This window comes from Narcine bancroftii, chromosome 3 (genome assembly GCF_036971445.1).
Source record: "Narcine bancroftii isolate sNarBan1 chromosome 3, sNarBan1.hap1, whole genome shotgun sequence".
NCBI lineage: Eukaryota > Metazoa > Chordata > Chondrichthyes > Torpediniformes > Narcinidae > Narcine > Narcine bancroftii.
The window spans coordinates 264,963,004-264,987,019 of record NC_091471.1 but is presented as its reverse complement, the minus strand read 5'-3'; the positions used below and the strand labels follow the sequence as shown (position 1 = coordinate 264,987,019).

The 24,016-nt window shown below is 40.9% G+C and overlaps 2 protein-coding genes and 1 non-coding gene across 8 annotated transcripts in view; 1 reads left to right on the top strand and 2 right to left on the bottom strand.

Annotated features, from left to right (window-relative positions):
* LOC138758694 (actin-like) overlaps positions 1-15,520 on the bottom strand; it is a 39,138-nt gene extending 23,618 nt beyond the window's left edge. For 4 of the 6 annotated variants that reach the window (XM_069928010.1, XM_069928009.1, XM_069928011.1 and 1 more), the window contains exons 1-7: positions 15,146-15,519; positions 12,640-12,888; positions 11,443-11,687; positions 6,913-7,071; positions 4,986-5,088; positions 4,476-4,622; positions 77-271 (exon numbers count right to left, since the gene is read on the bottom strand). In XM_069928010.1, the coding sequence (XP_069784111.1) occupies positions 77-271; positions 4,476-4,622; positions 4,986-5,088; positions 6,913-7,071; positions 11,443-11,687; positions 12,640-12,888; positions 15,146-15,365 (1,318 nt within the window). In that variant the 5' untranslated portion in view covers positions 15,366-15,519. Of the gene's footprint in view, positions 1-76; positions 272-4,475; positions 4,623-4,985; positions 5,089-6,912; positions 7,072-11,442; positions 11,688-12,639; positions 12,889-15,145 lie in introns of all 6 variants that reach the window. The other 2 variants (XM_069928008.1, XM_069928007.1) reach the window with 1 other exon arrangement.
* LOC138759642 (U1 spliceosomal RNA) lies at positions 13,251-13,416 on the bottom strand. Its single transcript, XR_011354999.1, has one exon. It is a non-coding gene; the product is annotated as a U1 spliceosomal RNA (small nuclear RNA).
* Positions 15,521-18,822: 3,302 nt separating the features above from the next.
* On the top strand, positions 18,823-22,840 carry LOC138758696 (proline-rich protein 22-like). The gene is made up of 2 exons (XM_069928015.1): positions 18,823-19,014; positions 21,379-22,840. The coding sequence occupies exons 1-2, from the start codon at positions 18,885-18,887 to the stop codon at positions 22,749-22,751; spliced, it is 1,503 nt and encodes a 500-aa protein (XP_069784116.1). The 5' UTR covers positions 18,823-18,884; the 3' UTR covers positions 22,752-22,840.
* The last annotated feature ends 1,176 nt before the right edge of the window (positions 22,841-24,016 follow it).

Here is a 24,016-nt window from a genome sequence, read left to right as displayed (position 1 = left end):
ATGTTGCTCTGAAGTCAAATGATCCATGAACAGGGGAAAATAAAGATGAATGGGATCAGACATCTTAACCAGTTACCTATTAAAAATGGCTTGAAGAGGATTTCAGGACAGCTGAATTTCTGGTTTGTGATTATCATATTTTGTCCATCTGGAAGCTCGTACACTTCTTTCATTTCATTTGGATTGTTCATGAAGTTGTGGAGCTCTTTTTCAAAATCCAATGCAACATAGCAAAATTTCTCCTTTATATTTCTAATAATGTCTACCCCAGCTTGATGGGATGTGGGTTGGAAGAGAGAAAAACAAACATTATTTTCTAATCACTTAGAGGATTTATTGACAGTAAATTTTACATTTTCTCAAAACCAGTGAGACATTTGGAAATTGCTTCTTTAAACCAATTATTTTAAATTGTAATTTGATCTTCCTTCAGCAGCATCTGAGTAAACCCATGATCAAGTCCAAAAGAATTATGAATTGTATTCGTGCTCTAGCTCTATAGAAACCGAAAAGCTACTCTTCTTATTGTCCATTATATGATTCAGGCAAGCTATCTTCTTGAACCACACAAGCCCATGATTTACATATATTCCTAGTGTTGCTTGTGGTTCCAGTACTTTGATCCAGTGCCATTTAAGAAATGGTGATTATATGCCTAACTAAGCTTATTGTCGAGGTTTAGGAAAGTGATAGTGTTTCCTTGAAGCAGTGGCCCTGAATGGTAGACATTTTCTGTACATCTTGTAGATAGTACACACAATAGCCTCAGTGTGTCAGTGGCAGATGAAGTAAATGTGTAAGTCCTAGATGGTATGGAGTTGGTTACCTTGGACAAGTTTAATCTGTCCTGTGTACAAATTGTGTGGCATTGAAAGGAGAGACAACATCTTATCTGCTCTTGTAGCGATGGTATTAAACTTGATATTGAAGTCTCGGGATCAATAGCAATACATGGAATAGTGATGGATTTGACAATGATGAAGCTTTTATCTTTGGAGCGACAAAGGATGAGAGATGACTTAGTAGATGTATATTAAATAATGAAGGCCATAGATAGAATAGACACCCACCATTTCCCCCCCCCCCCAGTCAGTAATGGGCAACGCCAGAGGGCATCTGTTTAAGGTGAGTGGAGGAGTATTTAGGGGGATGGCAAAGGTAGTTTAAAAACACAGAGTGGTGGGTACCTGGAAGGTACTGCCAGGGATGATGGTTGAAGTTGATATAATAGGGATATATAAAGATTCATGGATATGTACATGGATGCAAGAAAAAAATGGTGGGGGGGGGGAAGTATGTGGGTGGTATGGATTGAGGAAAGGGCTAGATTGATTATGGAAAAGATTTATAAAGGTTGGCACAACATTGTGGACCAAAGGACCTGTACTGTGCTGCGTTGTATAGTAACAGTACTGTGAATTATTAGCATCAACAGATACAAGGTAATGTTGGTAGCCATTTACCAGACCAGAGCTGAATAAAAAAATAAGATCAAGAGTAGAGCAGTTTTGGCTGATCTGATTTGACGTTGGCCTCAACTACACTTTCCTGTCCAGTCCCTATAAAAACTAGACTGCTCTGAATCCTACTGGAGTATAATCAAACCCAGGGTAGATATCTGCCTAGAGTAGAAGAAATTCCTCCTTTGGAATGTTAAACAAGTGAAACCTTCGCTGGAGATTCCAACATTTCCCACTGCCAGTAACTACCAAAGGGCGAATGCTTTCAGGGTTAGAGCCAGATCAGACACAATAGAAGATGAAAAACCATCTTACTAGCGTTTGAGGCACCCTGCAATATTGTCCACATCAGTAGCTCAAACTTCTGCTAATTGTGACCTCAATTTAGTCTACTTAACTAATTAAGCAATTTCCCTCTTATAAGCCTTGTTAACTTTACATTGTCTAAATATCTCGCTCCTACGTTCTTAATAATCCATTCCAGCATTTCCCAAAGACAGATGGGTAATGTGGGCCCACAGATTCCTGGTTTGTGTTCCCTTCTTTTCACTTGCGGCTTTCAAATTCACAGGGAGCTTCCCTGATTCGGACAAATCTTGGAAGATCACAACCAATGCATTCCACTATCTGTGTAGCCTCTTCCTTTAAAACCTTTGCTCTCAGCAGTCAGGTCCTGGAGAGTCATTAGCCTTCAATTCAATTAATTTGGCTCATACCTTTCTGCTGGTGATGGTTTTAAATTCCTCTTTTGATGTTTCTACCTCTGATAGGAAGGTGACATAGCCATTAGGGAGTGGGGTTTGATCTGACCTTGGATGGTGTGTGTTTGGAGTTCGTGGCCAAATGGGTTTTAACCAAGTGCTCCATTTTCCTCCGACATGCTGGAAGGAAGGAAGGCCATTCAGCCCTCAAGCTACTCTGGGCTGGTACAACATTCAAGTTCACTTGCCTGTCCTTTCTGATGATTAGAGATCTGCCTATCTCATCTTAAATTCAAGTCATTTTAATTCAATTAAGTAAGCTTTGAAAACCTTCCTTGCTGTCCACAACGCTTCTGATCTGAGTATTGTCTGCAAACTTGCTGATCCAATCACCACATTGTTGTCCAGATTGTGGATCTAGATGACAAGCTAAGCTGGTCCCAGCACTGATCCCTGCAGCACACCATTAGTCACAGGCCACCAGTCTGAGAAGCTATTCTCCACGGCCACTCACTGGCTTCTCCCACACAGCCAATGTTTTTGAATATTTTAATATGAGATTTCACATCCAAAGTACAGAGAACCTATGGATAGATGTTAAAATTCTCAAAGATACACTCCACTTAAAATCACCAATGCCTGAAGAGGGCGCACAAAATCAGTGAACCGGTGCGGACTCGAAAGGCCAACATGGCCTGTTTCCGCTCCGTAAATGGTTATATGGTTATTTTACTTTGTCAAATTGCCTTTTCAGCTGCAGCAAGAAAGAACTTGGGTGCGTATGTATATTGACAATAAACTCGAAGATTCTACCCACAGTTCTCTGGCAAGGAGTTCCAAAAACTCAAAAGAAATTATTTCTTATCTCAATCCATTTAATTTTGAGGCAATGGCTTCAGGTTCTGGATTGCCCATGAATAGAAGCATTTCCCAGCATTATCTTCTTAAGATTTCTCTGTTTTAATAAGATTTGTCATTCTCCAATGAGTAGAGCCTTAATCTGTTTAATCTTTACTCACAGAACAACTGCTGTACACTAAGGATTATCTGAGTGAAACTTCTACAAACTGCCTCAAATTAAATGATAACTTAGTAGAATCAGTTTTGGGCCCCAAAATGGACAGGGTGAGGACATCAATTCCGCGCTCCCTCACCAGCTCTTCGATCATGGTGTCTGGATTGATTGGCTGAGGGATGCTGGAACTGACAATCTCCAAATTTTCTTGCCTATATTTGGCCAGATGCTTTTTAAGTTTTAAAATTTTAAACTTAAACATGAGACACAGGGTAGGGGCAGCATGTTGGTTGACTTTGGCAGTGGGAGTCAACTTGGAATTTCATTTAAATCAGATTAGAGAATAAATGCTTGTACATACATGCAGCACGGTAACAGGCCATTTTGCCCCACGAATCCATGCTGCCCAATTTACACCCAATTAACGTACATCTCTGGTACATTTTGAGCAGTTGAAGGAAATCGGAGCCCCCGGGGCAAACACGGGGGTGGGGGTACAAACTCCTTACAGACAGCGTTGGATTTGAACCCTGGTCCCAATCACTGGTGCTGTAAAGGCATTGAGCTAACCGCATCGCCAACCATGATGCCAATGAGACGTCAGAGTCTGAAGTCAATAGACATCATCTGATGAAAAATTAATTTTCTATTAAGCTACTTGGATAGTGCCAAGAATTAGAATTGTTTGCTTTTCCCTTTCACTCGATGCAGGGCCATCGTTACAGAAAATTGCAGTCACACAATAATTGGACCATTTGGTTTATTTCTCTAGGAACACAAGGGTCGTGAGTCTTGCTGCAAAAGGCGGCTGTGGAAGCGGTCATTGGGTGTATTTAAGGCAGAGTTTGACAGGTATTTGATTAGTCAGGGCGTCAAGTGTTACAGGGAGAAGGCCAGGACATGAGGCTGAGTGGTGGATGGATCAGCTCATGGTTAGAATGGTGGAACAGACTTGATGGGCCTACTACTATATTGTGATCTTGTGAAGAAACTCCAATTAAAATAAAACAAACTATCCTGTGCCAAATTAATAATTTCACCAAGGCCAATATTTCTGTTAGCCATTTTTTTTTATTTTTTTTTTTTAAAAAGGATGCAAAATAATGAAACAAATATTAGGGGAATGCAACCTTTTTTTCATTGACCCATTTTACCATGTTAGAGCTTGGTGTTTAATGCATCTGGTGTAGGTGCACATCTGTGAATGCAGAAGGATGATGTTTTAAGTCTGAGGGGTCATTGTGCTGCCATGTGCTACCTGAAATGGACTGATTGAGTTACATGATGGTGTGTTATTACCTTTAGAAGTGAAAGACCAGCTATTATTCTCAGCCAGGGATCTCATCATGTGCTCTGTCAAGTCCTCTCCTCCCAGATATGCACACTGGGTGATGTTGTTTAAAGCACCTCCTTCAAAAATAGGAACCACATGTGTCACAGCAGATCCTGGAATCAGAAGAAAGGAAGGCATGGCATTTTGTAAAGTTTTTTTAAAATGTAGGGTCAAGCTTTTATATTTCTTCCAAGAGAAAGTATTGCATCATTTTAACAAAATTCTCCCTCAATGATATAATTTTTTTTACCTCTGCATAGACAGCTTCTGGATTAAGTGTGAGTTTTAGAGCAAAATAAGCAACATACAGTTAAAAAAAATTTTTTTCCCCCCAGTCACCTTCTCCTTGGTGACCAAATCTCAATAAGATTATGGACACAGTTATACTGTTGGCTGATGTACTCAAGACCATCAGCACAAATGCAAAAGAAGTTATAGAATTATCTCTGAGATCACTTAGAGTGAGAGGGTGCTACCTGAATCAATGACAGTTCCAGTAACTTTACCAGTCGAGTGTAATGCCAGCACTGCTTGGATCCCCAGAAGGAGAGAAGGTACTTGGAATTCTTCAAAAAGAATCTGTTTAAATAAAACAAATGTAACTGGTTGCAGGTATAACTCTGGATGAAAGTAACTCAAAATAACTATTATTTTTAATTTGTTACTTTAAGAGCTGGCACGTAATCTAGAAGATTATCAGCTGCTAAAGCAGATGCTGAGAGATGGTATTTGTGTGCATTCCCTATACTATGCTTTCATATCCTTGAGAGTGATTTCAGGAGGAGGCACAAATATAGGAACAGAAAGTCACCTCAAACTAGTGCTATCTACTGTCTACCATAAATTAATGTTGGATGCATTAATAGGAAATTGAATAACCTAGCCTGTGAATAACAGGAAGGAGAGACAATAGGTTGTTAAGACAAGAATAACATTTAGACAATATTTGTTAGGTTGGAGTGTCATGGGTTAGGAAATAATGATGGGTAAATGGAGTTGAAGTGATAGTCACCCACAATCTAATTGAATGCAGAACATGGGCCAAGGCTAAATGGAGCGAAACACCAAAGTCTGCAGTTGCTGTGATTGTCGCAAAAACGCAGAAATGCTGGAGAAACTCTGCTGGTCTCACAGCACAGGAGGTAAAGATATATTACCAACATTTCAGGCCCAAGCCTTGCTTCAAGGTAGGAGCAAAAAGCAGACAAGTGTCTGAATAAATGGAATGGGGGAAGAGGGAAGAAAGGGTGGGGAGGTGGGGTACAGGGTGGTGGGAAGCACAGGCCAACAGACAAAAGGTGAGAATTGGACATGGATAGGGAGGCCAGGAGAGGATAGGAAAGGTGAGAATTGGACATGGATAGGGAGGGGAGGAGAGGTGAAAATTGGACATGGATAGGGAGGGCAGGAGGAGAGGTGAGTATTGGACATGGATAGGGAGGGCAGGAGAGGTGAGAATTGGATAGGGAGGGCAGGAGAGGAGAGGTGAGAATTGGACATGGATAGGGAGGGCAGGAGAGGTGAGAATTGGACATGGATAGGGAGGGCAGGAGAAGAGAGGTGAGAATTGGACATGGATAGGGAGGGCAGGAGAAGAGAGGTGAGAATTGGACATGGATAGGGAGGGCAGGAGGAGAGGTGAGAATTGGACATGGATAGGGAGGGCAAGAGAGGAGAGGTGAGAATTGATTGGGAAAGGTCTAAATGCAGAGCTGAAGGAAAGGAGAAATGGGGAAGAGATGGTGGGGGGGGGCAGTAAATGAAACCAGAGAAGTCTACGTTAATCCCATCCGGTTTGAGGGTACTCAGATAGAACACGAGGAGTTCTGCCAGTTTGCGAGTGGTCTCAGTCTGTCAGTGGATGAGGCCATGGACAGGCATGTTGGCATGGGAATCGAATGGAGAATTTAAATGGGTTGCCACTGGGAGAATCCTGCAACAGACAGAGCGATCTCCAAGTCTGCATCCAATCTCTCCAATGAAGAGGAGTCAACAACGGGAGCACTGGATGCACAAGTGAAGTGTTGCTTTGGGCTATATGTGTTCCACAGCAAAATGATTTAGTCTGTACTGATTATCTGAGGGAGGTACCTGAAAGGAGATTTAAAAGAAAAATCTGAGGGGGAGAAATGAGGAAAATTACACTTTATTACTTGTCAGTCATTGGAGCTAAATTTTAATAGTTTTGTGGATAATGTTCTGTTTGGAACCAATTGGAATTGCTCAAGTGTATTGAATTCAAGTTCATTAATAGATTCCAAGGAAGAAGGCTTTTCTTGACTGAGCCTCCTTATAGGTCTCAGGAGAAAGCATTCATACGCAATTTGAAGTATCTATTCCAAAAGAGTTTAGAAATATTGTGTGTTTTACCCAGCATATCTGAAAGGGTTTTTGTTTTCTTACCTCAGTTGTTTTCTCCTTGTTCTTCTGGGGGTTATTTATTGGTTCTGTCATTACAATGGGGTGGTTCTGAATGTCAATACGCAGTTCGTTTTCAAAAGTGTGCCTCCAGAGAACTTCCATTTCTGTCCAATGTGTAATCAGACCATGCCGAATTGGATACTTCAATAAAATACAGACAAATATTTGAATGGACATTCAGCACCTACAGTCCCCACAATAACTGGTCATCACTGACACGGATTATATTTTACTTGCAAATTTAATAGCTTTGTTAAACAGTTTGTTGCGACAGTTTTAGGAGCTGAATGTTCTTCACTATTGTCATCCACTTTGTTCAATCCCCATGGATGAGCGGAATTGAAATGTTTCTGTTTGTTACATACTCAGACAGCAATAGAAATTAGCCAAGATAGTGTTATATTTAAAATATATTTTTTTTTAAATTAATTACCAATAATAACACTTTATCTGACTTATCTAAATTTAACCCCCAACTATGCATGAATCTACTTATGTGGCTGTAGTTATGCATGTGTGGGGCTTATCCCAAACCATTACAGTTCAGGCATGCTTCTGGAAAGTCGGTTCAAAGTTCAGTCTCAGAAATCTAGTGTTGACATGCAGGCCTTAAATTGATTCAAAGAAGTAGTCACAAGGTAGGTGGGAGAGACCAGGTGACAGACAATTGGAAACTCACAAAATCCTTGTTGAGATGCTTCCAGCGAAATATCCTTTCAGACATGGTAGTCAAAATTCCCCTTTTCCTGGCGTAGGGGAGAGGAAGCAAGTGACTTTCACAAAGCTTCCAGAACCTTTTTGTGGGTCAGTCCAAAGTGTCCTTCGCAATGGTCATGATCTAAATGCACCATTTCTTCTGCTTCCAGAATCCAAATGCGGGAAAGTTCAAGTGTCCTTTCCTTTCAGCCACATTGGGTTTCAACAATTCCCTTCAGAAGTGACTTTTCCTTTACCACAATGGGATTCAATAAATACCCTTTAGCCACGGTGGGATTCAACAAGTCCCCTTTTAAAGTGACCTTTCCTTTGGTCACACGAAGCCACTTCAGCACAGTACATCTAAAAGAGCTGTTGCTCCTGTGCTGCTTCCTTAAAATAGCCCCTGATCAAACAATGTACTGTTTCTTTAATATATTCGTCATATGGCCTCTGTTCTAGGAGCACTTCCTCTCTCTTCAGAAGTAGCGAATTTGAGTACACGCAGTCCCCAGCCTGTCAGCCCACAGTCAATCTTCAAAGCTAATAGGGCTTGCAGCTTGATTTGTTCTCTTAAATTGACAGTCTCACTCAAATGAAAATGAACTGGGAGCATGCAATACTGTACAAGAGGTGCCATTTGGCACGTTTATACCAGCTGAGTACATCTTTTCATCAGTCACTCTACCCCATTTTCTGCATAATTCTGTAATTATTTTAGCTGCAAGTATTTATCCAATCCCTTTCTGAAAACCAATATTCTGTTTTAGTAAGTTCATCTCCAATTCAAAGTTCCAAAGAATTGTTTTTCCTGGGTTTCTTTCCATCCTACCGCCTTTAATCTGCTTCTTTGCAGAGTCACCATGTCCTCAACACAACATTTCTCTCCTGTAGATCATTAATGTCAAATAATTGCTGGCCAATAATTGAATCTTCCATCCTGAAAATGACCCATTTATTCCACCTCATTATCTATAGGACAACCAGTTTTTAAAACTCATGCCAATGGAATTCCTCCAACATTTTTGGCTCTTAATTTATGCACCAGCTGCCTGTGTGGCACCTTTTCAATGCCTTTTGGAAATCCAACTGCATTACATCCGCCATAAAATTACCCTCTGATTCTCAAAGAATTCAAGAAATTTCATAAAAATGATGGCAAGGTTTGATTATTTTCGACTTTCTTAAATTAAATTTCCTCTTTGATCACTGATTCTGGGACCTTGCCAACAATGGATGTTAAATGGCCTACAGTTCCTCACCTTCTCTCTTCCTTTTTGAACGTTGGCAGTTTTCCATTTTTCTGGTCCCCGACCTGAATCTAGCTAGATCTGAAATTTGTCAACCAATCTTTCTAGTATGCAGGCCATGGGTTCTGGAAATTTGCCTGCCTTTAATTTAACCAAGTGAGTTTCTCAACTGTCCTTACTGATTGGGATTTTTACAAGTTCCTCTCTGCTTTGTGTAATTAGCCCATCTGTGAATACTTATAGTATCCTCCACAGTGAGGACTGATGCAAAAAAAAAAAAACACGTGACATTATCTTTGTTCCCTGTTATAAGTCAGCGGCCTCATTCCCAACAAGGTCAGACACAAACCTTAGCCATCATTTTCCTATGCACAATAGGGTGTAAATTGGGACAAACTCGTGGGCCAAAATGGCCTTTTCCTGTGCTGTACGTCTTAAAAAAAATTTTTAAATGTCAAGAGAAACTCTTACTGTTTGTTGAGATATTACAAGCTTTTTCTCAAAATCAGTTTTCTCTTATGATTCAAATTGAATTTTTACGATTAGCTTTACCATTAAAGTGTATTGCCATTACTTGGAAATCAAATACAGATTTAGGAATGGAGAGATGGCGTGCTGAATTGTGTTCTTGTATTCCACTTGAGAAAAATCACAATTTACATAATAAATATAATTTCTTTTTGAAAATATGGAGCCCATATTTACAATGTATAGGTTTGAAAATTTGAAGGATTCTCAGAAGGCTTGTTGCATGGATATGATGTGTAATGAGATTTTGGGTTTTTTGGGGATTCTCCCTATTTTTTTTTTCTTTAATTTAGGATTGGGTGGGTGGGGGGAGGGGGAGGTAGCAATGGATAGAGGAAGGGATTAAGTTACTTATATCTTTATACCACATTTGTATTATTTTTTTCAATTTTTTAATGCATCTTAATAATTGTAAATGTGGTTTAAAAATTCTTAAATAAAATATTTTTTTTCAAATCATTCTTGTGAGCTGTTTTAGAATTTTGCTGCTGAATTCCAAAAACCTCCCCATCTTCTGGCCTATCACCAGCCCCTGTCACTCTGTATGCCCCAATTTACAATTTTGCATTATCCTGGACCTCCTTTATTAAACACAGAATTTGCTTCTTTCTCATGAAATCCCTTGTTCTAATTGGAATAAATTCCTAGTAAATGTTATAGAACAGCTGTTTAAATGTCTGCCAATGTTTAATATTTAAAATTTAAATTAAATGTAGACATACAGGACAGTAACAGGCCATTACACCCAATTAGCCTACAACCCCCAGTATGTTTTGCACAGTGGGAGGAAGCCAGAGCCCCCGGAGGAAACCCTTGCACACACATACACAGAGTGCAGGATTCGAACCTCTGTACTGATCGCTGGCACTGTAACTAATACATTAACCATTCTCACCTTATTTTCTCAATCTATCATATACAACTCTACCTTCATCCCATTATAATTGTCTTAATTTAAATAGAAGACAGTAGCTATGGTGGTCCTGTGAAGTTCACCTTCAAACTGTATTTGGATTCTATTGTATTTGTGCCCACAACCTTCTAAAAGCTCCTTAACCATAGGATCTCGTATGATCTCTTATGAATCCTTTCTCATGACCACATCTAAAACTTCCTGTCCCCATGTAGATTCTATAACATATTGTTCTAAGAAAAATCCCTGATGGACGACACATTCTTCTACCAGAATCTTGCAGCTTGGGTTATTAATCAATATATAGATGAAAAGCTCCCATAATATTGATAGTTCCCTTCAGTTATCTCCCCATTTATACTCTGCCCAAGCAAGAGGTTATATTTTGAGGGACTATAGACAGATCCCACCCATGTCTTCTTTCCCCTGCTTTCTTTTGCATTACTATCCACTATATCTCTGATACCTTCCTTGACTAACAATGCTATCCTACTTCCATTCCTTTTTGGACTGTTCTTTTGGAACACTATAACTTGGGACGTTGAGCATCTCATCCTTGTTACCCTGCAACCATGTCGCCACAACAGCTACAAGAACATTCCTGTACGTTGTTACCTGTGCGGTTAACTCACCTATCTTACTACAAATGCAAAGTTTTTTCAATAAAAGACTCAAGTTTTTATTTTAACTAACTCTGGACTTGCTCTGTACAAACTAATTCTTCTAACTGTGAATGTGTTTTCAAGTTCTGTTCCAAATTGGCCACATTTCCATTCACTATCTTTTACCATTGTTCTTTCAATTCCTTGTGGCGGCATACTCTCTCATGGCAAGGTTTGATTTATTATATCCATATCTTGCCATTACAACACATTACCTGTCCAGCCATTAGAGCTTATTACTTTTGCACACCGGTTGTATCCTAACCATAGGAATTTTTTTTTTCAAAACAGTAAAATTTTATACCAACTTCAAACACAGGTCTCCAGCCATGATTTCAAATAAAATTGGTTTGGTCATGTGAGACCACAAAGGGACCAAATTAAAATGGAAGGAAAATAGAGTTGATAAACACTGAAAGATTAAGAAATGTTAGTGGGATTTTTGTGCACGTCTTCCACTTACAATCAAATGAAGAATGTTGCGTTTTCTTTGAGCTTCTTCGCCAACATAAGTGTCCCTTTCTGATGATCCAAAAACATTCACAGTTGTGTTCTTTCGCCTTCCAACCACACTTGGAAAAATGAAAGCTGGTGAATGACTTCCTGAGAGTCCGGCTTTTATCAGTCCACTGCCATTATCAATTACAACTGGAGGGCTCAGGTCACTGGAAAAACTCCATGTGTCATTCACTCTTGAAAATGAATCATCTGGCAAGGAATTTGAATGATGAAAAGATAAATAAGACAAGAAATGCCTGAGTGGACATGGAGGAATCTATTTGTTTAATCCAATCAGAATTCATCTGAAGCTTTAAATTCCACAATGCAGATTTCATTACTTCAAGATAACAACATTTGCATGCAAGTATGAAAAAGCAGAAGGCAAAAGCCTGTCACCTTGGTACAAAATAAAAGGAAAAATACATCAGCCAACCCTTACACAGTACAGCAAGAGGCCCTTCAGCCCACAACATGTGTCAAAATTGATGTCCTAATTAAACTGAAACTCTGCTACTTGCACATGATATATATTCTGCTTTTCCCTGCATATTCCTGTATCCACCTCAAAGCCTCTTAAATGCTCTTATTGTATCTGCTTCTTCCACTACTCCTGGCAACCCATTCCAGGCATTTAACACTCTGTAAAAATAAAACTTGTCCTGAACATCTTTAAACTTTCCCTTCCTCACTTTTAACATATGTCCTCTAACATGTGACGTTTTTACCTTGGGGAAAGAGTCTGAGTGTCTACTCTTATCAATGCCTCCCAATAATTTTATAAACTTGCATCTCCCCTCATTCTCTGATACTCCAGAGATAACAACCCAAGTTTGTCCAACCGCTTATAGATTATACCTATAACCCTTATATACCTCTTATCAAATGGTAAGTTTTGGCTCACCTCTCTGTCAAGTGTTTAGATGAAAACATGCTTAGACCAAGCTATAGTGCATCTGGAAACATACCGGACAAACATTGTGTTTATAAAAGCACTGACCACTCTGATAAGAGATGCGAGAAGACTATATCTGAAACAATTCTGTAAGAATCATTTTCTGATCTTCAGCAGAGGGTCAGAGTAAATGAAAGGTGGTGGAAAGAAAGCTAAAAATAATACAGGTAGTATCTTGTGTGTCTGAACTGATAAAATATTTCCTACCTTTATGTCTCATCAGCAGGTCTCCCTCGCAAGGTCGCATCAGATTGTGCTGTTCCGAATCTGGGGTGGTGGTGGTTTCTGATTGTGTTGGGTCACGTCCATTCTCCTGAATGGCCACAGTAACCTTGCTGACTGATTGCTCCAGTACTACAGCAACTGAGGCAATCTCCTCCAAAGCACACTGCTCCTCTTCCAAGGCCATTTTATGAATGCCACTAAAATCCTCCACAGCAACAGAATTATTCAAATCTATCAATGAAAGAATGTCACGTAACTCAAGGGTAACGATAAACTTATGATCTAAGAAGTTTTGAAAAATCCAGACACCATCAATTGCTACATTGTCTTGTTGGAAATACCTTGCTTTAGATAGGATGCATAAATTGATATACAAGAAACACAGATTCCCCTCTAAGAATTTTTGTATGGTCATTTGCAGTTGTTTTGATTCTGAGTGGTTTTAACCAACAGCTGACAGGTCACAAGACACCAAAAGAAAATCAAAAATTTGCCAATACTGAAAATCGGAAATGAAAACAGAACATTCTGGAACAACATCAGATCTCTTTTCACAGATGCTGCCTGACCTGAAGTTTTTTTTAAATTTGTGTCAGGGGAGAGCGCGAATGCAGTCCCCCCCACTACCACAAATTTTGCAGTCAAGTATCCCGCATTCGGGGACATCGCGGGCGTCAGCCCACCCAAAGTGCTATGGGATAGCCTTGTCCTGGGAGATCGGCCATCACGTCCACTGATTCTCCCCTGACTGGTAAGTATTTCTCACATCTTTTATTTTGGAAAAAAAGTTTAATATTTCTTTATATTGTTAGAGGCCACAATTTGGCCTATCAAATCTATACTGGATCTCAGAGAAATCCTATTTCCACACCTTTTTCCTTTTAACATATTCACACATAATATCTTATTGATTCTCCAATCACCCCCCTATGAGGAGTACGTCAGTGGCCCCATTAAACTAATAACCAGCACATCTCTGGAATGTGAAAGGAAACCAGAGTACCCAGTAAAATCCCACAGATACCCCATAGTTAACACGAGAGATCAGAATTTAACCAGGTTGCTGCACCTGTGAGACATTGCACCATCACTCTGCTCAGTGGATTACCAAGTATGAAATAGCTGAAGTTGGTAGGATAAAGGGTCAGGAAAAGATCAAATGTAAGTGTGAAGGATGCAGAATGGCTTCAGATTCATTGTTATTTTTCAACCAAGGCGAGAAGACATCAGCAAAGGTTAACAATACAAAACTAATGGGGAAGTGAAGGCCTCAGATCCCCTCTTCAGCTCAAAAATTCATTACCTCTGAAAGTTTCTAAACTTAATGCATTCCTTCTCAGTTACAAACTACATGTGATGTGGGCATTTTTGATATACATGAATGGAACAATGACAAAAATTGTCATCGAGCAAATATTGCTGCAGAATTGCAATATTTTCTAAAATTCTGATTCCTTGAGAAGTAGCCAAAAAAAACCCAAAAGATCAACAAATTTGCCCATTTTCATTTGAACATCAATATGCTAACATAAAAGTCTACACTAAAGGAGAATGTATTCCCAAGATATTATGGACACCACCATTCACCACTATAAAACAATTTCCAAAACAGATCCTTTTATTTTCCTCAATTACAGGTTGTAAGTCCCCTCCTTCCACATTTTCAACTCTTGCTTCCCTTGGATGGAATTTCCCTTTACATCTTTTTTTTCTAATTTTCCAAGTTTTAGTCTATGTTGTTTAAATAATAAAGAAACATTCAAATCAACGAGAACAACTCCATTCCGGAAGTGAAATCTTCCCCCCCAAAACCCACATACATTCAAGAGGTATGCACCCTGGACTCAAAACGCCCCTGAACATTTTACAACCAATTAAATGTTACTTAAAATTGTAGTTAGTGACAAAAATGAAAGAAAAAGGCAAAACCTTGGAACAGCAAATGACTGAATAATGGGAAGAAATTGATAACTCTTTAAAATATAGTTTATTCTGCGGGTAACTGACTATGTTCGGAATTTTATCCGAGCTGGATTTCTTCAGTGCCGCTTTGGAGCCGATTTTATCCACTGTGTAACGTTTGTGCGTCAAGTCCAGTTCGCTGCTCAGTTCCCCTCTCTATTTCCCTTGGACACTGGTGCCGACAAAGCGCCCCAACTTCATGTGGAGCCAATCCGAAACTTGGAGCGAGAACCACAACTTTGGGAACAGCTTTGCCACCCCCAGCCCTCCCCGCCGGTGAAGCCGCCACCGTCCACAGTTTGCTGTTCTCCACAGAGTGGGCATATCAGAGATCTGATGAACACCTTTCCCTCTCCCCATGCGCTACCTGACCCGCGGATTTCCAGCAGTTGTTTCAATCTTCACGCATCCACAGCATTTTGCACCTTTTACCCCTCTTTAATAACTCGGCCGTTTTGGAAATCGTGGACCATTCCAACAGCAAGTTTCATCCTGCAGTTCACCAGTCGTGACTGTGGGCACTCACCATTCCGGCCGGGATCTGCGCTCTGCCGGGTCAACCTCGGCCGGGACTGACGGAACACTTCGCCCGTTTCCTCGTCTGTCTTCAAGCCCGAGGAGGTTGAGGGGCGAACAGTCGGAGCCAAGCGGTCGCCAGAAACGAAGGTTTCTCGCGGTGGAGCATCTCCCGCAGTCAGTGGAGGGGAAGCCACTCGTGTGGTCTTGACACTCGAGGCGCAGCCCATGGCCCCTCCAGTCTTCACGCGTCAGTGCTCAGGAAGTTTCGGACCCCCCAGTCTTGTGGTCCTGGATTGATCCACGAAAGAGTTTTCATGCCCCAGTTGGACATCTCGAAGGGGTAAAGAGTGTTTCAGTTCGCGAAGACAGACCGAGGCTTGGTCGTTGCTAAGCTACACGTATTAACACAGTTACAATGTGTTCAGGACAAAAAACAATTAAAAGGGCAATGCTCGTTAATAATTTATTTTGGTTTTTTTTATACACACACACAAGAAAGATTCAAATTTTCGGACAAATTTTAACAATATCTCAATATTTAACTCAAGGCAACAAAACACGAAACGGGAAAATCAGCCAATCCATTTTTATTCATTGGTACCATTGATTGGTAATTCAACTCATTCATGCGATTCGATATTCCCGATCAACGACCTTTTCAGTGGAAGGCGAGGCCAGCGAGTGTTGCTGGAGCTCAAATGTTAGCAAGACTTGGTTTTCCAATCAAATGCATCAGGCAACAGAGCTTCTCAATAAAGTGTCACCCCCTAAATATGTCCGAAGCTCTTCCTCACATTCGGTATCATGAAAGAAAGCAGGTGAAGATAAGAACCAGGAGCAGGAGTCGGCCATTCGGCCCGTCCGGCCTGCTCCGCCATCCAATAAGATCATGGCTGATCTGATGATAGACTCATCTCCACCCACCTGCCTTTTCCCCATATCCCTTAATTCCCCGACTAAAATCTATCCAATCTGGTCTTAAATATATTTACTGAGGTCGCCTCCATTGCTTCAACGGGCAGCGAATTCTACAGATTCACTAGCCTCCCCGAAAAGCAGTTCCTCCTCATCTCCTCCCCTGATTCTTAAGGGTATATCCCCTAGTTTCTGGCCTCCCCCACCAATGGAAACAACTTGCCGACCTCAATCGTATTGATGCCTTTCAAAATTTTATATTGAGGTGCGAGGACCACTCACTGCTGAAGGCGTTCAAGTCAGACAGGGAAGCCAGGTATCACCTCCACAAGACCAGCAGAGACACCAAGGGCAGTACTCAACCAACTTTGATTCCCAGACCAACCTGACATATACCAGGTGATTGTGGCATCATGGGATACAAAGTGAAACCAGTCAGAATAGCAAGGAACAGTACACTCTTTCTGGACAAGCTCAATGTGCTGCATACTCACTTGGAGCAGGAGTGGATCTTAAACAACAAGCTGTGATGGGCGCATAGGAACACAGTATGAAATGGAAAACCAAGCCAGCACGTTATTTTAATTATTAAATTGCATTAGCTAAAGTTACAGATGAAACTGACAGGACCAGCCTCAGAGCATAAAACAAACGAGGCAGAGGAGCAAAACCAGATTTTTAAAAAAAGCAAGCGCAGACAGTAAAACTGTGAAAAACAGAAAGCACCTGAAACAGTGTGCAGATCAGGTGGACCAGTGAACATTGAGGGAGTAGAAACTTTCTTTAAATTGATATTCAATAGCTGTAACACAGAACACGTTCCTTGATTTAGGTCGTGCACCCCTACCATAAAATATCAAAAGTTAAATCGGGTGCAGGTGCGATTTGTCCAAATTAAACAAAGTCAGATTGTTGGAGTAGTTTTAGTGTTGCATCTTTTAGCGAAATGAACAAATAGAGTACAGTATTTTACACTGTTCAGCACAATTATCTCAAAAGCTCATTGGAGTCTTATCGTGTGATCTGCAAAATGTCACAAGTGAACACAAAACGAAAAATTAATTTACTTTAAGACATTTGTTAGCGGGTGGCCTTTAGAGAAAGGATTCAGATAATTTTCATTTTATGTGCTTTTCGTATACTTTGGTAAGAAAACATTGGTATAGATATGCCCCATCGTCACAGTAACATTCTTTCTTCTTCTTTGGCTTGGCTTCGCGGACGAAGATTTATGGAGGGGGTAAATGTTCACGTCAGCTGCAGGCTCGTTTGTGGCTGACAAGTCCGATGCGGGACAGGCAGACACGGTTGCAGCGGTTGCAGGGGAAAATTGGTTGATTGGGGTTGGGTGTTGGGTTTTCCTCCTTTGTCTTTTGTCAGTGAGGTGGGCTCTGCGGTCTTCTTCAAAGGAGGTTGCTGCCCGCCGAACTGTGAGGCGCCAAGATGTACGGTTTGAGGCGATATCAGCCCACTGGCGGTGGTCAATGTGGCAGGCACCAAGAGATTTATTTAGGCAGTCCTTGTGCCTCTTCTTTGGTGCACCTCTGTCACGGTGGCCAGTGGAGAGCTCGCCATATAACACGATCTTGGGAAGGCGATGGTCCTCCATTCTGGAGACGTGACCCACCCAGCGGAGCTGGATCTTCAGCAGCGTGGACTCGATGCTGTCGGCCTCTGCCATCTCGAGTACTGTTAGGGATGAAGGTGCTCCAATGAATGTTGAGGATGGAGCGGAGACAACGCTGGTGGAAGCGTTCTAGGAGCCGTAGGTGATGCCGGTAGAGGACCCATGATTCGGAGCCAAACAGGAATGTGGGTATGACAACGGCTCTGTATACGGTTATCTTTGTGAGGTTTTTCAGTTGGTTGTTTTTCCAGACTCTTTTCTGTAGTCTTCCAAAGGCACTATTTGCCTTGGCGAGTCTGTTGTCTATCTCGTTGTCGATCCTTGCATCTGATGAAATGGCCCATCTTCTCCCAAGGCAATGTTTGGGTTGCCATCCAGCAATAGCGGTTCCAAACTGACCTCAGTAATCCATAAATGTTATGTTAACCCAGCCTTTGTATAGCACAAGAGTGCTGTCCACTGCACTTACTGGACTCATTGGCGCATCAAGAGACCCCACACCAGAAAAACAAACGTTGGGATCCAGCATTTGCAGTAAAAAAAAATCACAAACAAAAATTCTGGCCCAGGACATCCTGTTGAACACCTTTCAGAACAAAGATGTTGATGCTTAAAAGCTCTCATCCAATTAAATGCGACGAGGGCTGCTTCTTCCACACTGAAGTATTCATTTTCTTCATCTCCCTTTCTAATTCTTCGACCCATTATTTTCAACGTATCCCCGTTGCTTTCAAGCTCGCTGCTGTATTTAATCGCTGCTCAACCTCCAGCATACTTTTTCGAGCCCTGGTAAATCTTCTCTGCACACTTTTCCAATCCAATAACTTGTCTCTTGACTAATTGAAAAACCAACAGGTTTAAAAGAGGTAATGAATAAAATTCGCCAATCAATGATCAAATCAATATCAAATTGTACTAAGCCGGAACATTTAATGTGTTTAACGTTTCATTCAGTGTATCAAACAAAGCTTTGATATCTGCACAATACAGCAAGGAAGTTCAGTTAATTATTGAATGAGAGAACTTTCAATGAGTGCTTAGAAGTGTCAGTTCTTCCCTGGAACTTTTAATTGTTCAATTTTCCGAATATTTCGTTATATTTTAGAACATCATCTCCCTGGAGACATTGACATAAACATTGACGTTGCCGCATGTTAGTAACGCGTTCAGTGTCTTTTCGAGCAGTAGAAAAGTCGACTCAAAAATGCAGAGTTCGACAGGGTTTCAGAAGAAGGGGCATCCGCAGAGGTGCAGAATTCCTCTCCCAGGACAACCCGTGACCCAGCTCCCATCGGGCGCAGCCGCGAGGCGGGATGTTCTCCAGGAGCACCGAGGTTGGGTGATCTACCCACATGCCTTTTCCCATCTACCCCGCCTCCTTTGGTTCCCTGAACTCCACCGCGCCTGTTTAAAAACTGAACAAATTCGCTTTCGTCCTCCCCTCCCTCTGCAGGCTGGTTTTAATCTGAACAAGTGTTTAGTGGAAACTTTTCATTTTTATAGCGCCAAGGTTGGTCACTCTTACGGCATCATGGCGCTTTTCAAATGGACTGGCGGTGATTTAAAAAAGCGGTGGCTAATTTACCCACAACTTCCAGAACGGGGAGTGCGGGGAGAGGTTCTTCTGTGGATGATCAGCCCGCTTTCACTCTCTCCCCTTCTCAGGGGAGTACTCTTGACGGGATTGAAACACTCTCTCCAATGCCCTTCCTCCCTGCACTAGATTCTGGCTCAGATTTGTACTCCTTGCAGTAAGGTTTAAAGCACACTTTCGAATTAAGTTTTAAAATGTCAGCATCTGAATTGTAGTTGACAAGTCAGTGATAGGTAAATGATCGGAAGGTGTTCTAAGAGTTAGGAGGTACAGGGACTGATTAGGAAGTGTCAGCATGGCTCTATGCATGGTAGGCTGTGTTTAGCCAATCTTTTACAGAGTTTTTCCAGGGAAGTTACCAGGAAAGTTGAAGAAGGCTGTGGATGTTGTCTACATGGAGTTTAGTCAGGCTTTTGACAAAGTCACACGTGGGAGGTTAGTCAGGAAGGTTCAGAGGCTCCGTCTTCATGGTGAGATACTAAACTGGATTCATCACTGGCTATACAGGAGAAGCCACAGAGTGGTTCAGGTAGTGGATGATTGCTTCTCATACTGGAGGTTGGTGACAAATGGTGTGTCTCAGAGATCAGTGCTGGGACCATTGTTGTTTGTCGTCGAGATCAATGATTTATTCAATTCAAATTTTAAATTTAAACGGTAACAGGTCATTTCAGCTCATGGGTCCATGTTGTCCAATTAATCCACATCCCTGGTACATTTTGAATGGTGGGAGGAAACCAGAGCTCCCCGGGGGAAACGCACATAAACATTGGCGCTGGGACTACTGCCATTTGTCACCTATATCAATGATCTGGATGATGACGTGGTAAATTGGATCAGGAACTTTGCAGATGACACCAAGATTGGAGGGGTTGTGGACAGCGAAGGGGGCTTTCAAAGCTTGCAGAAGGATCTGGACCAGCTGGAAAAATGGCAGATGGAATTCAGTGCTGACATTTTGGAAGGACCATCCAAGAAAGAACAGAGACAAAAAATGGCAAGGCACAGTGGAGTGCAGTAGAACAGAGGGCTCTGGGAATAAAGTATCATAATACCCTGAAAGTGGTATCACAGGTATACAAAGTTGTAAAGAGTTTTTGGTATATTGGCCTTCATAAATCTAAGTATTAAGTACTGTATAGAAGTTGGGATGTTATGGTAAAGTTGTTCAAGACATTAGTGAGGCCAAAATTGGAGTATTGTGTGCAGTTTTGGTTACCTAACTACAGGAAATAAGATTGAAAGAGTGCAGAGAAGATTTACTAGGATGTGGCCTGGACTTCAGGAATCGAGTTACAGGGAAAGGACTTTATTCCCTGGAGCAGATAAGAATGAGGGGAGATTTAACAGAGGCAATTAACATGATTAGGAACATAGTCAAAGTAAATGTAGGTCGGCTTTTTCCACCGAGGGTGGGTGAGATTCAAACCAAAGGACATGGGTTAAGGGTGAAATTAGAAAAGTTTAGAGGAAACATTAGAGGGAACTTCTTCACACAGAGAGTGGTGGGGGTGTGGAATGAACTGCCAGCTGAAGTGTGAATGCAGGCTCAATTTTAACATTTAAGAAGAATTTGGACAAGTACACGGGTGGGAGACATATGGAGGGCTATGGACTGAGTGCAGGTCAGTAGGATTAGGCAGAAAAATGGTTCAGCACATATTTGAAGTGCCGAAGGCCCTGTTTCTGTGCTATAATGTTCTACGGTTCTATTGTTCTGAGGGAGTACTGCCTGGAGATAATTCGGATACCACTAGAGTGACCTTCAGCAATCCTAGCAAAAAGTATACAAATATAAATGAGCCCATTGCTGGGACCCACATACCCCATCCACCTTGGGAATTGGCTCCACCTCAAATTGATGGCGCCTGATGTGCAGCATTGTTTTTTTCACATGTAAAATTATACATGGGATAAAATATACATCTACTTGCAAAGTATAGACAAGCACTAGAAATAGATGTGCATAACTGCACTGTGATGAACTGTGTTCTATGTTCTACATGTACATGGGTCAACATTTCTGAGTCAACGGTACTGAGAAAATTGTTTTGGAAACAGTGATAATAGATTTATGAATGGTTTTTTTTAATTAAAAAAACAGGATCCCATGTAGCACCGTGTGGCTGTCTGTATGACCCCAGAATACACAACATTGGAAGTAATGGAACGCAGGGCGAACTTCTACCTAGACTTGATTCACCATTTTACAGTCAAAACTTCATTTTAAACAGAGCAACAATCCCTGCGCACCCAGACCTTCAATACCTTTCTCCACTTTATCATTCACCATCTGATCACAGCGTTTATCAACCACCTCCAATCTACTATCAACAAACCTCAATTTTACTTCCAGGGAGAAACCAAGTTGCATATTCCAGTCAATTATTTCCCATCAATGGTAAAACTCAGATGTCAACTGTCCCTGCAAAGTTTCAAGGTGAATTGCCATATCATCACATTCAATTGCAACTGCATCATAAACCAAGACAAAACCAAAATAACCAGCCTCCAAAAGACTTGAAGTCCAAAGAGGCGAAGAGTAAGGAACCCCAATTGCAAATAGATACACCAGTGCAGGAAAGTTCTTCAGATCCAATGACTGCAACCATCAGGCTTACCTCCAATAATGAGGCAAAACAGAAACATATAGTTTCTTCAGCCTGTAATAAAAGCCAATTAAAGGACAATGAAGAACAAATGCTTGCTGCTTTGGATGCAGTAAGTGAAGATGAGTTAAATGAACGAACTTCCAATGAAAGAATAGCAACAAGCAAAGACACCAGAAATCTAATAACTCAGGTGTCAGAGGCACTGCCTGAAAAGGTTACATTAGAAGATGCCATGAAGATGTTTGACTGCATCCCATTTCGCAATGCATCATTGAACAATTCACCTGCTACAACATCAGGAAAACTTTCCAATAGTGCAGATCTCAATGAATTCAGAACGGATGTGGAAAATTCAGTAGAAAATACCACAAATGAAAATGTCTCAAATGCTGTGGAGATCTCTTGGGATGAAATGACAAGTCTGTCTCTGAAACCTGAAAACAGCATAGGGCTTCTGGCACTGCCCAAGGAGTTGGTGTCCTCTAATTATGAAGTCCCAGAGCTTACAGACATAATCTCAACCATGGACTTCTTTTACAGTGTTAGCACTTACAGCCTGTTCAGTGATGAGTTATCAGACTGCAACCCACATTTGGCATTTTGCTGCTCTGCAAAAGACTGCAGTTGCAACCCAGGTGTGAGTGCCTCATCAAAGCCTGGAGAGTTATCTCCAATAACGGATACTTCCATAAAAATTCCTGACTCAGTCAAAAGAGAAAAGCGACATTCCACAGACATGACCACACAACCTGTATCTAAGAAGTGCAGGATCACAGATTCCGCTGTTCTAGAAGCAGTTCAGGAATTCTGTGTAGTCTCAATGTCAGCTACAATGAAAAAACGTCTTGGGATTGAAGACTCGTGAATGTAGGATCAAACTGACCATAATATTTCAGAATTCATTTTAATATTTTAATTGTGTATGTGCAAATAAAAATGATCACAAATTATAAATTTGATTGATAATAAGTGGCAAGAGAATGAATGACTTCTCCAATCACAGAACTTGGAAAATAAATGACCAAGATCTGTTGAGAGGATATTAGACATATCTTTCATATTTTTACAAAAACATCTATTGTAAATATACAAGTATATTTTTGATTTAACCACTAAATGGAGATTTATCCACTTCTTTGAGCCTACTATGCTTCTCAGTAAGATCAGTCTCAGCACGACTGCTCCCTCTTCTTAGCCCCTTGTCTCCCAGAGTTCAAATGTCTGTCACACTCTCCCTTAGTGTATTAAATGACTCTGCCTTTGCATTTTTCTGGCGTAGAGAATGGAAAACAGCTGCAACCCTCAGAAGAATTCAACCCATCTCCATCTAGTCCCTTAGTTCTTTATACCTGCATTAGCAGAAGGCCTGCTCCCATATCTTGATTGAGATTCTCTCTCATTTCTCCAGTCTCCACTGAGCACAGAAAATGTATGCATAAAAAGAACCTCTTCAGCCCAGTGAATCTTTCTGTGCTGCCTTCAAAGTAGGTCTTTCCCCAATTATGGAAACCAAAAGTTTATACAATTTTCCAACATTTCACCCACACCCTGTAAAGTTGCATTTAAAAATACCTGCTTTTATATTTCCTTGACATAAAGGCCAAATTTCCATTAGCCTTCCTAATGCTGTAGCAATACATCTTGTGGTTTCAGGACAAGAACTTCTGTACAACAGTCATCTTATTCTATTTAAATAATTTACTTTTTCCATTCTTTCTTCCCAAGTGGCTAACTTCCTATTTGTCCATTTTATACTCCATCTGTCCATTCACAGCTATTTTTTTTTTTTGCATTAGCAAAACTTAATCCTTCCAAGCCTTTTTTTTTGTGGACAGGACATATCCAAGCAAATTTCCCTAGGTGATGCCAACGTTATCATTTTACTGGAACAGTTGGCTAGTTCAGATGAACTAGTCTTAACTACAGCAACACACACACACCCCCACCTACCCCCAAAATCCAAAAGAATATTTGATGCCACCGTGAGAGCCCTACCTTTTTGAAAGAGGTGAGAAATTTGATGCTGATTTATTCCATTTATTTCCCTTCATATGCATTAGCACAAATGCATTTTCATTAGACAGGTAAAATTCAACCCAAGAGATTATTTTTTTGACTCTTATCAAGGGG